General features: G+C 36.7%; 1 protein-coding gene and 1 long non-coding RNA gene across 4 annotated transcripts in view; both read left to right on the forward strand.

The window, feature by feature from the left end:
• The window catches only part of Pi4k2b (phosphatidylinositol 4-kinase type 2 beta), a 28578-nt gene extending 20089 nt beyond the window's left edge, over positions 1–8489 (forward strand). For both annotated transcript variants that reach the window (XM_027939083.3, XM_027939102.3), the window contains exons 8-10: positions 617–750; positions 2046–2105; positions 7813–8489. In XM_027939083.3, the coding sequence (XP_027794884.2) occupies positions 617–750; positions 2046–2105; positions 7813–7986 (368 nt within the window). In that variant the 3' untranslated portion in view covers positions 7987–8489. The remainder of the gene's footprint in view (positions 1–616; positions 751–2045; positions 2106–7812) is intronic.
• A 151-nt stretch (positions 8490–8640) lies between these two features.
• On the forward strand, positions 8641–14338 carry LOC114095707 (uncharacterized). Of its 2 annotated transcripts, none has more exons than XR_011707958.1 (3): positions 8641–11479; positions 13128–13250; positions 13632–14338. It is a non-coding gene; the product is annotated as an uncharacterized lncRNA (long non-coding RNA). The 2 variants fall into 2 exon arrangements; XR_011707959.1 differs by having other exon boundaries at positions 13169–13250.
• Positions 14339–16679: the final 2341 nt, after the last annotated feature.

Raw genomic sequence — 16679 nt, forward strand, 5'->3', positions numbered from 1 at the left:
GTTACCCAGAAATATGGATTCTTTTCTTTTTTCTTTTTCTTATTATTTTTTGTGGTGCTGGAGATCTAACCCAGGAGTTCACCTGATAGGCAAGCGCTCTACCACTGAGCTACATCATCACCCAAGTTATAGATTCTTTTATCCCTTAAAGCTACCTATTTACTTTCTGATATTATAAAAATTTAGAATGTCTTCTATATACAAATGCTGCAGTTTCAGTTGATTTATAGCTGTGAGGGACGAGGAAACCTCACCTATGGTATTCAGTCTGGGGCTGTGGATAATTAGTGGGTACCCACAAATCTCTGAACTCAGGAACCAGATAGATTCAAATACATTTTTGGATAGAACTATTTGAAATAGACTCAACAAATTCTGATTCTTTACCATCTCAAACTCAGAAATATAACTAGTTCAGGTTAGACCTTACTGTACTTTACCATCTGAACTGGCTATCTGAACTTGGAATCTGATTAATTTGAATTATAAAAAACAGTTTACTCTCCTAACTTCTCTCTCCTGTCCTTTCTTTGGGAGACCTAGGAGTTGTAGGAAAGAAACAGGATAAATGTGAGTCTAAATAAACCATTTTCTGCCACTGATTATTTTCTATTAGATCCATTTCACTGGGCGTGGCTTCCTCAAGCAAAAGTTCCTTTTTCTGAAGAAACAAGAAACTTGGTTCTGCCATATATTTCTGACATGAACTTTGTGCAAGATTTATGTGAAGATCTTTATGAACTTTTTAAGGTAAATAAAAGTTTAATTTGTGTGTGGAGATGATGTTTGCACATTATTATTATTATTTTTTTAACTAGGGTTTGAGCCAAGGGTCTCACATAAGCTGGACACACACACAGTACTACTGAGCTATTATGTCCAACCCTTTGTTTTTTATTTTGAGAGAGGATCTTACTAAGTTGCCCAGGCTGGCCCTGAACTTGGGATCCTCCTACTTCAGCCACTCTAATAGCTAAGGTCCCAGGCATGTAAAACTGGGCCTGGCAGCATCATGCTTTTTTATTTATGTCTCACTTAAAACTTACTACAACCCTACAGCATCCTTGATGAAGTAGTGCTGAGAAAGGTCAAGTTCATTGCCCAGATTTAAAATGCAGACACATGTCTGTCTTATACCAATGTTTATTTGCATTTACCTCTGATACTTGGCTCTCATCTATAACCCAGGTGCTTGTACAGTTTTTGAAAAGGAAAAAATAAATAAAGCAAACAGTCGGCATAGTGTTTTTAAAAAATGTTTAGTTTTGATTATTACAAAAAAAGAAAGAAAGAAAGAAACCTTAAAAAGAGCTTTTCTTTTCCTTTCTTTCCAGTGCTGGGGATTGAATGTTGGGGTGCTGTACAACTGAGCTACATTCCCAGCCTTTGTTTTTACTTTTTATTTTGAGGCAGAGTCTTGCTAAATTGTCAAGGCTGGCCCTAAACTTGCCATCCCCGTGCCTCAGCTTCCCAAGTTGCTGAGATCACAGACATTTACCATCACACCTAACAAAAAAGATTTTTCCAAGTAGAGCTAATTTAGTTTACTACTACTTGTATTTTGGCTTGCAGTAGAACCTAATATTAACAGGATTTAGCAACTTTATTTTCCTGAAGCATAAATTTTGTAAAGTTACACTTACTATCTTTTTTTAGTATCTTTTCAAGTGAGATTACATCAAAATTGAGATATTGCTTTCCTTAAAAGTTGAATTTTTACAAAATTACTGTATGAATTATATGAGTTTGGTGATTGCAGTGATCTGATTCTTGAAAAGCCTGAACTCATTGTCTAGAAAATCATCTTAAATCCTTTCTGAAACAAGTTGGATATAAACAAATTAAATTTTCCTTGTCATTCTAAGGGTATAGAAAAAGTACGTTAAGTGAGAATGTTCTTTTCTTGTTATTTTATTAATTGAGAAAAATTTCTAATGACCTTGTTTGCTATATGGAAGAGTTTTTTTTTTTTTTAATTCTATATTTGTTTCAAAGGTTTTGAGTTTTGGAATAATAATAATATTTTTTTTTCCTTTCTGTAATAGACTGACAAAAGTTTTGACAAAGCTACTTTTGAAAGTCAGATGTCTGTGATGAGGGGTCAGGTAGGTCACTTTTTGATGATTAAGATAAAAACTTCCTGAGACATTATCGCTGTAACCTGTGATTAGAAATGAAATTGATTTAAATAATGTCTTTCCTCTGTCGTCTTATATATTAGGCATGTTGGACCTAGTTAAATGTGGTATATTTAACCAGTTGTCAGTGCCTGCCCCTGAGTCATCATCCCATTGGCTCTTTTCCTGAGCCTTAGTACCCTTTATTCCCTCAAGTCCCCTTGTGTGGATCTTCAATACCAAGTTCTAGTCCATTAGATTATTTTCCTTGTGGAACATGTTTGGCTTTGCTAGAGCCATCAGTAAATAACCCTGTCATCAGAGTTGAGTACTGATTAAGAGTCAGGGCACTACATAATTTTAAATCAATCCTTCCTCCTCCTCCACTCCTCTAATAGAGATACACAGTGTTAGGTCTGTTGGTGTGGACCTACAGGCTAGGCCAACTCACATGGCATCTGCTTCCTTGACTATTCCAAAAGGAAACCTAGCAGTGAAAATATATCATACTGTAAAGATTGACTTTTGGTAAACTCCAAATTAGCATTCTCTTCCTAAAACATACATTGAATTTAAGGTAGCTGTTTGCTATAGTACCTGTGGCAAGGAAGATGAATTTGGCTTTTGCATTGATTGTGTTCTAGAATTTTAAGAAGTAAATATAATCAAATCAGATATTTTATTAATTCATCAAATACTTATGGCAGAACTGGTAGGATATAGCCCGTTTATATAGAAGGCCTTGAGAATCAGAGTGTTGATTTCACATGGCAGGGATTAGAGTAATTAGAAATTTAGCATTAAAGAAGAGTGTGAAAAGGGGCTTGGGGGTGGGACTGGGATTGTGGCTTAGGGGCAGTGCACTTGCCTGGCATGTGTTAAGCACTGGGTTCGATCCTCAGCACCACATAAAAATAAATAAATAAATAATAAATAAAATAAAGTTATTGTGTACAACTACAAAAAATATGGAAAAAAAAAAAGAAAAAGAAGAATGTGAAAAAACCCTTATCCTTGGTTTTTTTCTCTGTACTCCCTGAAATTGTGTGTGAAATTTTGTATGTGCATTTTGCCAGGGATGGGGGTGGGTAGGATTTATATCTCAGCGAAGGAATTCCTAACCCAGAAGAGGTTTGAACCACTGCTGAAGGCGAGGCTGGACAGTGAGTACAGATTTGCTTAGCAGATGAGGAGACTAGAGCCAGGGAGCCTAGCTAGGAGAGTCTTTTGGCATTTGAGCATGGATAAAGGGATTAGTTGACCAGTAATTATAATTATATTGCAGAAATTTTTAACCATTCCAAAAATATGTTGAGTAACATTTTCAGGTGTGAAGAATTATGTCCCTCTTTGACCTTTTTGCTTGATACAAATTGTCTTGCCATATCACTATGCTTCATCCTCTGGGATTTTCTTTTCCCTGAAGGTATCCTGTAGTCTCCCCTTTTCTGGGGATATGTTCCAAGACCTCAAGTGAATGCCTGAAACTGAATAGTACTGAACACTGTATGTACAGTTTTTTCCTATGCATACATACATACCTATGATAAAATCTGACAAACAATAACAATAATAAAATAAAACAATTATAGCAATATACTGAAATAAGTTATTTAAAACATGCATTGTTTATATCTGGAAATTTCCACTTAATACTTTCAGAATAAGGTTGACTGCGGGTAACTGAAATCATAGTTAAGAGGGGACTCCTGTATCTTTATATTAGGAATGTTATTTTAAGTAAGCAAATAAGTAAGTGCTATAAATAATATTGTTAGCTTTATTTGTGGATTAAAGTTAGCACATTAGAAATTTAAATTAAGAAATGCTTCCCCAAGAAGGCATGGGAACATTCATTTCTGAGGTCAGCTACAAAGGCATGCCAGTAAGTAGCTGCTGTTTCCAGTGTGTTTATTCCTATCCTATCTCATTCACATAGGAACTAACATATTATAAAAATGCTTATAAAAATAGATAGAAAATGACAGGACCAAGATCTGGGTGGTGGTGGAAATGATGATATTTAGGTTATATGTTTTAATTTGTTTCATTTTATTTTGTTTTTAAATTTTAATTTGAGTTTGAGCTTTCTGATATCCAAAAAGAATAATGTGGGGCTGGGGTTGTAGCTCAGTGGTAGAGCGCTTGCCTAGCATGTGTGAGGCTCTGGGTTCAATCCCCAGCACCACGCAAAAAACTAAATAAACAAAATAAAGGCATTGTGTCCATCTACAACTAAAAATATTTCTTAAAATAATGTACCCTGATTATGTATGTGTGTGGTTGTGTAGCTCTCTGGTTTTAGGTGGGGTTTTGTTTGTTGAAAGTTGGCCTAAAAATAAGATATTGTTCTTTATCTGAAAATAAATCAATACTTATAAAGCAAACACTTAACAACATGCAAAAAATAAAACAACAAAAAAACACCAGTACATTTTATATTCTGAACAACAGAATCATTATTTCAGCCAGTTCCTTAATTCAGTCAAAATGCTCATGTTTTATCATTTATAAATATCTCTTAAATTCCTCTCCCCTCTAGTTTTATTCACTAACTTAATGATTTGTGATGTGTACAACCAAGCCTTTTGCCCTAGTTTACAGTAGTTTAGTTTTATACACATAACCAGTGACATGCTCTAATTCTTCACATGAGGATGTGGCGTGGAACTAGTATGAAGGCATTTCTTAGAATTCAGAACTGGTAATATTCATAAGAGCTAAATGACATTTTGAATTTTATATTAGTTAACAATAGGCAATGATTAGGTTCAACAAAACTCATTAAGTTCTACCTGTGCATGGAACACTGAATTTCAGAGTAATTTGGTTATGAGAAATATGAAGTATATCTTCCCTATGATCTGAAAAATGGCAGAAATAATAAAACTGTTTTAAGAAAACACAATTAGCTTGTATTCACTGATTGACAAACCAGAATCTTAAAAGCAAATTAAGTTATTGATGTTAAAGAAAATGAAGCTAAAATTTTAGTACCCCCTAAGCACTGACCCTTTCCTGGGTGTTTTATGTTTGTTTTCATTTACCCTCACAATAACTACTGTCACCTGCATTTTTTTGTGAGGCTCTAGGATCATAAAATGGATCCTAAGAAACATGACTGAGGGGGTCTAATCACATGCTGTATCTATGAAATTGGGGATCTGTCTTAGCTTGTCAAATCTGTAACATTTAGGCATTGCGTCTACCTGAGGTCTTTTATCATCTCATTTCTGGATTTATTGACATCTTCTAAGTCACATCATTATCTCTTCCTCAGTAAAATGAGGACCGGGCTGGGAGTAGTGGAAGAGGGCTTACCTAACATGCATGAGGACCTGGGTTCAATTCCCTGCACTGCATGGAGAGGGAGAGAGAACACAGTCTTAAAAACACTTGTGATCCTGTCTTTTGTCAAGGCAGCTCCCTGGACTTGTTCTTGTGCACAAGCTCAAGTCCAGCCCTCCAGCACAGCCAACAAGGTTCTTCACAGTCAGCCTCCAGCCATCGCACCGCCCCTTACTCTTGCTGTTTTGCAACTTCCCGAGCTGCTCTTTCTTCCCAGTTCTCAATGGAGCTCTTGTGCTCTGCCCTCCTTGGATGCCTCTCCCTCTTCCGAGAGTTTTCCCTTCAAGCTCCAGCTCCGTCTTCTCAGGCTCCTCCTGCCACTCAGGGGAGGCAGTTCCTGCAGCACTCCCTGGGAATATACTGGTGTCATGTTGGACTCAGAAAGTTGGTTTTTAAATCAGCCTGTTGAGTACATGCCTATTGGAAAATAGCATAAAACGGATCCTAAGTTAGAATATCTGTGGTTTCGTGTGTATGGCACAGTGATTCTTCTGCCAACTGAAACTTGAGGGCCAGTGAACTAATCTAAAGGAAAGCAGTCTGTATGGAGTAGGTGAGTTTGTGCCACCTGTCTTTGCCAGATCGCAGATGTCCCTATCAAGCTATCAGGTGTGACATTGGTGGAGAGCTTCAGTGTTTCCTCTTGCCTGCAGTTTGGTCCATTGTATTTTTTAAAACAAGCCTCTATAATTAAACATACAATAAAAGATTTGTGTATTCTTTGAGAAGTGGAAAAAAAAAAACTGGGCAGGGGGAAGGGATCGGATTTTAAAGTCAGGGCACAATTTCCTGCAGCTAAAGTGTTTCTCACACTGCACTGCAGTTATTTGCTCCTGTGGCCCTTTCTTTCGGGAGTATAAGTTCTTTCAAGGCTCATTTTGTTTTTCCTTTCTGTTTTGTCCCTTCTCCTATGCAGTGAGCTCTTTGTAAATGTTTATTTAGTAGATAAATGCAAGATTATCGAGTCTCTTTTGATCCCAGAGAAATATTAATAGTCAGGATTGTTTTAAGATTGAGTAACTTGTGCTGTTATAATACTTTGAAAATCCATATAATCTTGTGGAGTGACTTTCATTTTCTTGTACCTCTCTATTTTTCAGATTCTCTGTAACAATCGTGCATTGTAATTAGTATCAGGAAAATCTTAGATGTTACTTAAAATGCTATATTTAGACTTACTATTTGTGGAGTAGAATTTTTAAAAAGAAGAAACTAACTAGAACATTTCATTCCTTACACATGCTGGTCTCCATTTTATTTTCATGGTATAAACAATGCTTATAAACCTAAATTTTATAAGTTCTTTTTTTCTTGTGTCCAAATGAAACCAAAGTAGAAAATTTTAAGAGGGAAACTTAAAAGGCATCCTAAAACAAATATAATCTGTAACTATTGTTGCTAGTAAATATTTATTTCTGTGATATATTAAATACTTTGGGAGCTCAACCATCTCATTTATAGTATTCAAAATATTATGAAGCTTATTGGTTAGTATGGCTGCTGTATGTTGACATTTTCATGCTTATCATTATTAACTAATCTTTATTAAAGAACCAGTGAAGTGCATATTAGATATTTTCGAGTACCTGAAGGAGATATTTGTATATTTAAAGTACATAATAAAAGAATTTTTCCTAATATGCAGAAAAAAAAGAAAAATGAATTATTAAAATTTTATTTTATCTGAACAAAGAATAGACTAGGCTCTAAGCTATGAATTGAGTTTCATAACCTTATTTGTATGCTCAAAGATAAAAATTCTAGGTATCTTTGAACATGGAATATATTTCTTCCAAGTTTGATTTTTCCTATAATAAACTCTTAAATAAAATTTTATTTGAAATTGGTACTTCCCCCAACTCTCTAACCCACTCTGGGCCTGTTTCATGCTTGCCCACCTTCTAGTACATGAAATAATTTACTTACTTCTGCTTATTGACTTCTTCCCCTGCTAAAAAGAAGGCAGGAATTTTGTCTGTATTTCTATCATATTCCCAGCACGCGGAATAGAGCCTAATGCATAGTAGGTATGCAGTAAATTTATTCGTCAAATAAATGAGTAAGGCAAATATTTAAACTATTATTTGTTTAAGTTCTGTGTCAGATGAAATGTGTTGAACCTTTCAGTTTATCTAGTCTCTGATTTCATTGCTCTTGCACATAGATGCATTCTAGGTTACTCTAATTTTGTGCATTAAAGACAAAATTATAATAGTTATTTATCACAATCTCTGTTGTGCATAATGGGTGAAATAAAAATTATGGTGGATTAAATGATTGAAATAAAAATGTCAGTCAAGGCTTTTTGGCTTCTTTGAATTGATGAAAATCTCTCTTCTTTCCATAGATCTTAAATCTTACTCAGGCACTGAGAGATGGGAAGAGTCCTGTTCAGCTGGTCCAGATGCCTTGTGTGATTGTGGAACGCAGTAAAGGGGGAAGTCAGGGTCGGATTATCCACCCGGGCAGCTCCTTTACCCAGACTGTCCATTGCAGGAAACCATTTTTTTCCTCCTGGTAGCAGGTGTAAGAGAAACAACTGTTGGGCATTATTGCATTGTTAAAACATTGCAGCAATGTAAATCTGCTGTTAAGACCAGATGCCAAAACTATTTAAGTCCTTAAAATGGTTACATTTTGAATGTAATCAAAGTTTACAGTTTTTGTCCAAATATTAAATTTCTATATCAGGGAAGAAGTGATAAGTCTTCTACATTGTATTTTTGTAGAAAATATGTATTTTGTGTTTTTGTTAGTGTAAAAGGTAAATTCATGGTTTACACAGCTAGAATGACTGTAATTACTGTATAATTTAAAGTAGAAAAATTAGATATTTGTTGACTTTGAATACAATGACATTTTCTGTATTTTTTAAACATTGGGAACAATGTTCTTGTTAACTCTTCTTTTGTTGCATTACAAAAGACCTTTGAGGGTGGGTAAATCTGAAACCACTCCTGTGAACTTAAGAGTAGTCCTTAGAAAAATAGGTAAGAATAAAGCAATGCTGCCTTAATTTTAAAAGCTGCTATTTTAGAACTTGAATAAGTGCCGCTAAAGTGGTCATTTTTGGGGACCTAAAAATTAAATATGTTGTTGAAGTGACAGAGACCATTTTCTTTTTTGTACCTTAAAATTTTTTTTGTGAGGGGTGGTAATCAGGAATTGAACTTAGGGGCACTTAACCACTAAGTCATATTCCCAACCCTTTTTTATTTTCTATTTTGAGGCAGTGTCTTTTTAAGCTGCTTATGACCTTGTTAAGCTGGCTTTGAACTTGTGATCCTCCTGCCTCAGCCTCCCAAGCCACTGGGATTACAGGAGCGTGCTCCCATGCCTGGCACCTTGGCATATTTTTGATGATTTATTTTGTTTTAGTAAGAAAAAAACATCTAAAAATATTCCCCCTTTAAAAAACAAATGGATAGGGGACTGGGGTTGTAGCTCAGTGGTAGAATGCTTGCCTAGCATGTATGAGGCACTGGGTTTGATCCTCAGCACCACATAAAAGTAAATAAGCAAAATAAAGGTGTTGTGTCTATCTACAACTAAAAAAAATTTTTTAATGGATATATTCAAATGAGACTTGAGGGGAATAATGTAAATTTAAGGTAGATCTCTAGTATTTTGAAATTTCACAAGAACCTTAAAAATTCCCTTTTGTTTCTTACATGAGATCAAGTGATTAATCAATCAGTTCTTCAGAGTCTTGTTCATTTTAGTATTCAGTTAGTATTAAAATCACGGAAAAGTAAACTGTCCCTAAAGTGTGTATTGGATTGTGTTATAGATTTCTCAATAATAAGTTCTTAAAAATAATAGTGGTGCTTGAAATTATAGATGCTGTTATAATTAGAGCCGGTTTTAGATTATTAGCCCAAATTAGAGGTAACCACAAATTATTTATATTTGATTTTGAAGTTTACTTTTATATTTTATTTTGAATATGAGTATGTCTCATATTCTTGGAATTTATAACACTATTAAGTCACAAAGTGATTCAAATTAAAATGAGCCTAATATAAAGATGTGATTCCAGAGGAGAAAAGTTTAATTTCTTCTTCAATCTCAGAGCTAGTAACATCATTACTTGGACTAAACTGGGCAATTTGTGGTCTTGGTCTTTTGTTTTTTAGGTTTACTTTTCGTGATTTTTAAAAAATGAGTTATTTTTGTGTAAAAAGCATACTCAAGTGGTTATTTTAGGATATAGGACAGATCTGCAGTCTCTTCCTCAAATCACTCTTGATATTCATGGATGTGATGAATGAGCATATTGCTGCCTTTGAGGAGCTAATTGGAAACCTGTGTCCTATCTTCTACAACCTTCCATTTACTCAGTTTGAGATAAATGGAAAAATTACTGGAAAATCAAAACTCAAAGTACTATCTTTAGGTAAATACTAGTAATCAAAATGTGCCTTTTGAAGATGTATCTAAAAGGAAGGATATCACTTGTTGTGATATGGGTCTGTCTGACTTTCATAAACAATTTTTTTTAGTATTTTGAGAATTACTATCTTAATTTTTATAATGGAGAACTTAGTAAATTGCTACTGTTTTATAACTTAAAATAACGTGAATATATTTTTAAATGTCTGACCATGATACAAAAGTAGAGATATTTAAGATAAGTTTACAAGTACATTGGCATTGGCTATGTTTTGTAAACTTTCATGAACTTAATTCTTACTTAAATATTGTGTTTTCTTCAGTGAGTATATTTATTTATATTGTCAAACCTGGTAGACTAAAGGTAATAAAATTGTCTTGAGGCTAGATTTCTCCTGTATGTATGTATGTTTAATATCTAAAGTGTTTGTGAACATGCTTATGTTTATAAATGATAGCAAACTACCACTTTTCTTACTTGGGATATTAGTGGTATTGTTTAACTCTGTAATGCAAAGGACATATTTAACTGGAATCTTCATAGTCAGAAACATTCTTAATCTTTTTACATTTCATGCTGCCTTTGTCAGCTCCTCTATTTGTCACCAGTTGATGACTATAGAGATCTGGTGTTTTGCATACTTGAAAATAATTTGATTTATACAACTTTCATTTTGTTTTGGGGATTGAACCCAGGGCCTTGTGCTTGCTAGGCAAATGCTCTTCCACTAAGCTACAACTGAGCTTGCAATTTTTCTCTATATTTAAGTACTATGCAATGAAATTTAAACCTTATTAAATAACAGTGATGACATGCTCTTTGATCAGGTACCTTGTATGGATATGGGGAGAGAGGTGACTTTGTAGGTTGACAGCTTGCCTCACTGAGTTGCTTGGGTGACTTTATAGACTTGATTTCTTAGTGCTTTTCTACCTTTCCAAGCCTTATCTGCAGTTTGGGGCCATGTGAGTGAGTTCTGGCCAAGGAGATGTAGAGATAAGTGATATGTGTGAGTTCCAGGCTTGGCAGTGAAACTACTGCCATAACTGACCACTCTCATCTTCTTATTTGATTTTAAGCAAAGACTTTACCAGATGGGAAATATCTGGGCACAGGAGTCAGTGCTGGAGAAATACTACCAGTATAGCCTCCTGACTGCATTGGGCTGTGACATGAGCAGAAAGAAGTCACTTTAAAATCAAAAACACATCTCTCTAAATTAAAATATCAAAAAAGCAATTTTACCTGAAGTGTGGTAGTAGCAATGGTTTCTAAATCTCCATAACTCAGTTACGGTAACAAAAATTACAGCGAGATACCATCTCACCAAAAATAGGTGACAGATGATCTCTCTAATTCTGGATCAAAGTCCAGCTTGGATCAAAACCATCAAGAGCCTCAAGATCATAGGAACACTAGCTGTGGAAAAGCAACCTGAGAGAAGAAAAGCAGAGCATGTGATGACCTAAGAGCCAGGGAATCCAGAATTTGCTACCATCTACTCAGCTTCAAAAGGAGGATCTCCCTCAATTGGTAGATACAAAAACCACAATCAAAAGGGGGATGAAGGCTTCCCAGCATTCCATTGGCAGCTAGTAAAAAGGAGCCTGCAGAAAGAAAGGTATGAAAGACACTGCTGGAAACAGAACACACCAAGGGAATGAACCTGCAATAGAGGAGCCATGGTTCAGATACTGCCAAATGGAAAAGAATTCTGTTAGAAGACTACTGCTAGGAGAGAGTACCAAATGGAAGAGAATTCACAAAGTACTAAAGAGGTGGTGAAACACATAACTTTTATAATTACTGACAAAGCCCTAGAACCATTTTTTTAGCTGTGCTGAGAATTGAACCCAGGGCCTTGTGCATGCTAAGCAATGCTCTATCACTGGGCTACCTGAACCTCCTGCACAGGACACTTGAAAAAAATAATAGGAAAATCCATCTCAATTAAACATGACTACATCTTACAATATGCTCTGAAAAGAAGTAGGATAACTATCACTTTAACATAACCATAGAAAATGAAGACATCCCAGCCATAAGAATGAAGCAGAAGAAAACAGTTTGTTTTTTCCCCCCAGTTGAGGTCTTACTTAGCTGCCCAGGCTGGTCTAAAACTTGTGAGCTCAAATGATTTTCCCACCACAGCCTCCCAAGTAGCTGGGAGAACAGGCACATGACATCATCCCTGGTTCAATCTAATATTTTAATAAAATGTGCTAAAGGAATTTAAGAAATGATAGAAGCTAAGAGCAAAATAACATCAAAATCAGAATATGAGATGGACAAGCAACAAGAAGATAAAATGAGAGCTGACAGCTTTAAGGAAATATTGAGTTAAAAACAGGTTTTAGAAATCAAGTAGAAGGGCCGGGTGTGGTGACGCATGTCTGTAATCCCAGTGGCTTGGGAGGCTGAGACAGGAGGATCACAGTCTCAAAGCCAGCCTCAGCAAAGGTGAGGCACTAAGCAACTCAGTGAGACCCGTCTCTAAATAAAACATTAAAAATAGGGCTAAGGATGTGGCTCAGTGGTTAAGTGCCCCTGAGTTCAATCCCTGGTACCAAAAAAAAAAAAAAAAAAGAAATCAAGTAGAAGGAACACAAGAGCAAATAGGCAACATCAAAAACATCATACTAAGGGTTGAAAAATCTAAAACTTTGTATATTTTATATTGCTGCTGTAACAAATTGTCACATACTTACTTAGTGGCTTAAAACAATACAAACTTATTATCTGGTAGTTCTACAACTTCAAAAGTCTTGATACAAGTTTCAATGGAATAAAATCAAGGTGTCCCCATGGCTCTTTCTTGGAGGCTGTATGGGAGAATCCGTTGCTTTCCCTTTAGGCTCCCATTCCTAGGCACTATGCCTCTCCCTCCTTCCATTCTCTTGTACTTTGAAGGACCCCGGTGTTCACACTGGGCCCACCGAGATAATACAGGATAATGTTACTCCTACCATTTTTTTAGTTGTGCTGAGAATTGAACCCAGGGCCTTATGCATGCTAAACACATGCTCTACCATTGAGTTATACCCATCAGCTCCTTCCCTTTTCAAAAATTTGCTGACATACAATCTTAATTTTAACTGTGAACTTTTTCCATGTTTTCATTGATGCATTGTAATTAGTCATAATAGTGGGGTTTATTGTTACATATTTGTACCTGCACATGATGTAACAATGTAATTTGGGCAACATCATTCCCCAGTATTCCCCCTTTCTCTCCCCTCCTCCCTTTCACCGTTAACTTTCATCCCTAGATATGGACATCTTCAGAGGCCATTTTTCTGTCTTCTCACAGTTCCCATAAGGTCAGAAATTTGAGGAAGATGCCTGCTCTCACCTCTTAGTGTTGTGCTGAAGAGCCTAACCGGTGTAGAAAGGTAAGAAAGAGAGAGGTACAAGGTTTAAGGGTTAGAGAGGAAGAAATGACTCTCATTATTTACGAGTGATGTAATCATGCATATAGAAAATGTAAAAATATCAAAGACAACAATTAGGATTAAAATAATTTTTCAAGGTTTACAAACAAGCAATATTAGAATAAAAGAAAATGTAAAAAATATATAATTTATATAAAGCAGCAAGATCTCTTCACCAAACTATAAAAGCATTGGAAAAAAAATCAAAGATTTAAACAAAAGGAGAGCTATGCCATACTTATGTATTGAAAATATCAAGAGTCAATTCTCAAATTTGTAGATTCAACATAAAAATCCTATCTGAAATTTTTGTCAAAAGCTAATTCTAATCTTTTTCTCAAGATGGTGCTGTAAGCTAAATAGGAAGCTCCTGCCCCTTCCAAAGTTGAAGCCAGCAAAAGCTTTGAAGTCCAAGAAGCCAGTGTTGAAGGACCCTCATAGTCATGAAAAGAAGATCCGCATGTCACCTACCTTCCCATGGCCCAATTGCGGCCCTGGAGGCAACCCAAATATCCTTGGAAGAGAAACAAGCTTGACCACTATGCCATAATCAAAGTTCCCCATGACCACTGAGTCAGCCACGAAGAGGATTGAAGACAACAACACACTGTGTTCATTGTGGTTGTCCAGGCCAACAAATACTAGATCAAACAAGCTGTAAAGAAGTTCTGTGACATTGATGTGGCCAAGGTTAACACGCTGATCAGGCCTGATGGAGAGAAGAAGGCATACATTTGACAGGCTCCTCATTATGCTGCTTTGGATGTTGCCAACAAAATTAGGATCACCTAAACAGAGTCCAGCTGTCAAATTCTAAATTTATCCTTTTTGTTAAGATAAAAAATTTTAAAAAGCTAATTCTAAAGTGTATATGGGACTGCTTCCTGCCTACCATAAGGTAAGCACCTATCCTCCACCATGCCCTTCTGCCATATTCTGCCTCACTCAGGCTCAACTGACCATGGACTGAACCTCTGAAACTGTGGATCCCATCATTATGTATAATTATTATGCATCAATAAAAATAATACACTTCTTTCCTCCTCTGAGTTGTTCATATCAGGTATCTTTGTCACAGCACCAAAAACCTAACTAACCCAGGAATTGGTACTGAGAAGTGGAGTCATTGCTCTGACTCACCTGACCATGTTTCAAAGTCATTGGAACTGGTTTGTAGGAGGAGTTTGGAAAAGTGGGAAATGCAGGATTAGAATGTTATAATCAAAGCTAAGTGGGTGATTCTGGTAGGAGCTCAGGAGACCAGAATGCAGATAAGAATGCAGACAGGACTGTGCTTAGGCAGTTTCAGATGTGAAGGAGGATATTTTAGGGAATTGCACTAGAGTTAATTCATATTACATTCTGGCAAAAACTTACCTACATTTTGTCTGTCTTGAGACTTTGTGTGAGGTATGAATTAATCAGATTAGTGGTGGACTAATCTAACAAAGAAAATTTCAGGGCAGCACAACATTCGGGTTTTGGCATGATGTTGCTGAAAGCTTTTATCCAGGTGTTCTTTGAGACTAGGGAGCAAAAAGCAGAGAGGAAAGATTTGAAAAAAATTACAGTTTGGCCATAGAAGAAACATACCTAATATTGGGCCAAGGAAGGCATGATTTCTGAAGAGATTACGGCACTAAAGAGAAGTTAAGTATGTTGGATTAAGACAATAGGAAAGATTCCTTGAGGCCATCTCAGGAATCAACAAGACCATACCCACCTGCAGGTTCAAGGGTATAGAACTGAAAACTCATTAAGAGACTTTGGGGGCACCCTGTTCACAAAGGGATGCCTAGAAAGTTGTTTCCCCAGGATTTGTTTCATGATGCTCAGCCACCCAGGCACTCAGAGGCCACTGCAGCCATGGTCCAAGGGGGCCTGGCTACTGCTCAAGCGGATGGCAGACCTTGATGTCATTCATATGCTGCTGGTTATTCATGAATGAAGGATGCTGGAGGTAAAGAGGTCGTAAAGACTTCCAAAGATTTCAAAGGCCTTGGAGGCCAGGCAACATATAGCAGGATTGGAATCTCTGTGAGCATCCCTTTGGGAGGGAGATGTGTGAGATTGTGAGACAAAGACAAAGCTACAGTGTAGACCTCTGAGATGAAGAGATACCAGTAACATGAGACCTATGCCAAGAAAAGCTTCTGGCTAAAGAGAGACCATGTTGGCTGCAACCTGAAAGGTCCTGGGGTGGGTCTGCCCTGGGGATCACATCCTGCTGCCATGTGCCTGAGAGGCCACACACAAAGCTAGCTACAGGACTTGTTTGCCCAGTTGAATCCTGGTCTTGCTTTGGTGTCATCCCTTCTTATTGTGCCCCTAAATTGAAATGTTTACTCTGTGTCATTATATATTAGATGCACATAACTTGCTTTGGATCTTTATAGGAGTTCATAGCCACAAGTTTGCTTTGAGTCTCAAAGGAAACTTTGGACCTGGCATTTTGGGCAGTGCTAAAACTGTTAAGGCTATGGGGACATTTAGAGATGGGACAAAGCATTTTTCTTTGTGAGATGGATATAAGCTTTTGGGGGCAAAGGGTGCAATGTTATGATTTAGGTATGAGTAACCCCCCAAAAGCTCTTGTGTTAATGCAAGAGGTGAAATATTTAGATTATGAGCGCTGTAGCCTAGGAAGTGTATTAATCCATTTGATGGATTAATAATTTGAATGAATTAGTGGGTGGTAACTGTAGGCTGGTGGGGTGTGGCTGGAGGAAGTGGTTCACTGGAATTATGCCTTGGGAATTATTTGTTTCTAACTCATGATCTCTTTCTGCTTCCTGACTACCATGAAGAAACAGCCTTCGTCCACCTTGCCCTCCCACCATAATGTTCTACTTCACCTCAGGCCCAGAGCAATGGAGTCAGCTAACCATGGCCTGAACCTCTGAAACCATAAGTCCAAATCCATTTTGCTCCTCTAAAAAAAAAATTGCATATAGAAATGTTTGGGCCAAAATAAATGGACAAGAACAAAGTTGGAGGACTTATTCAGATACCTGATATCAAGACATAAAAAGCTGCAGTATCCAGATGTTGTCATATTGGTATAAACAGCTGGCACATGCCTATCCTGGTGATTTGGGGGACTGAGGCAGGAGGGTCACAATTTCAAGATCATTGTTGGTTTAGCAAGATTCCCTCTCAAAAAAACGAAAAAAGGGACTGGGGATGTAGCTTAGTGGTAAAGTACTAAAAATGTGATAAAGAAAAAAGGATAAGCAATACAGATCAATATTCTCAGTAGAGCGCAGAAATAAACCCTGCACATATAGTGAACTGATTTTCAACAAATGGTTCCAAAATAGAAAATAAGTGCATGTCACACGTAAACACATGCATGTGGGTGCACTCACACAGGCGAGACTTCATCTTAAT

Source organism: Marmota flaviventris, chromosome 7 (genome assembly GCF_047511675.1).
Source record: "Marmota flaviventris isolate mMarFla1 chromosome 7, mMarFla1.hap1, whole genome shotgun sequence".
Lineage (NCBI taxonomy): Eukaryota > Metazoa > Chordata > Mammalia > Rodentia > Sciuridae > Marmota > Marmota flaviventris.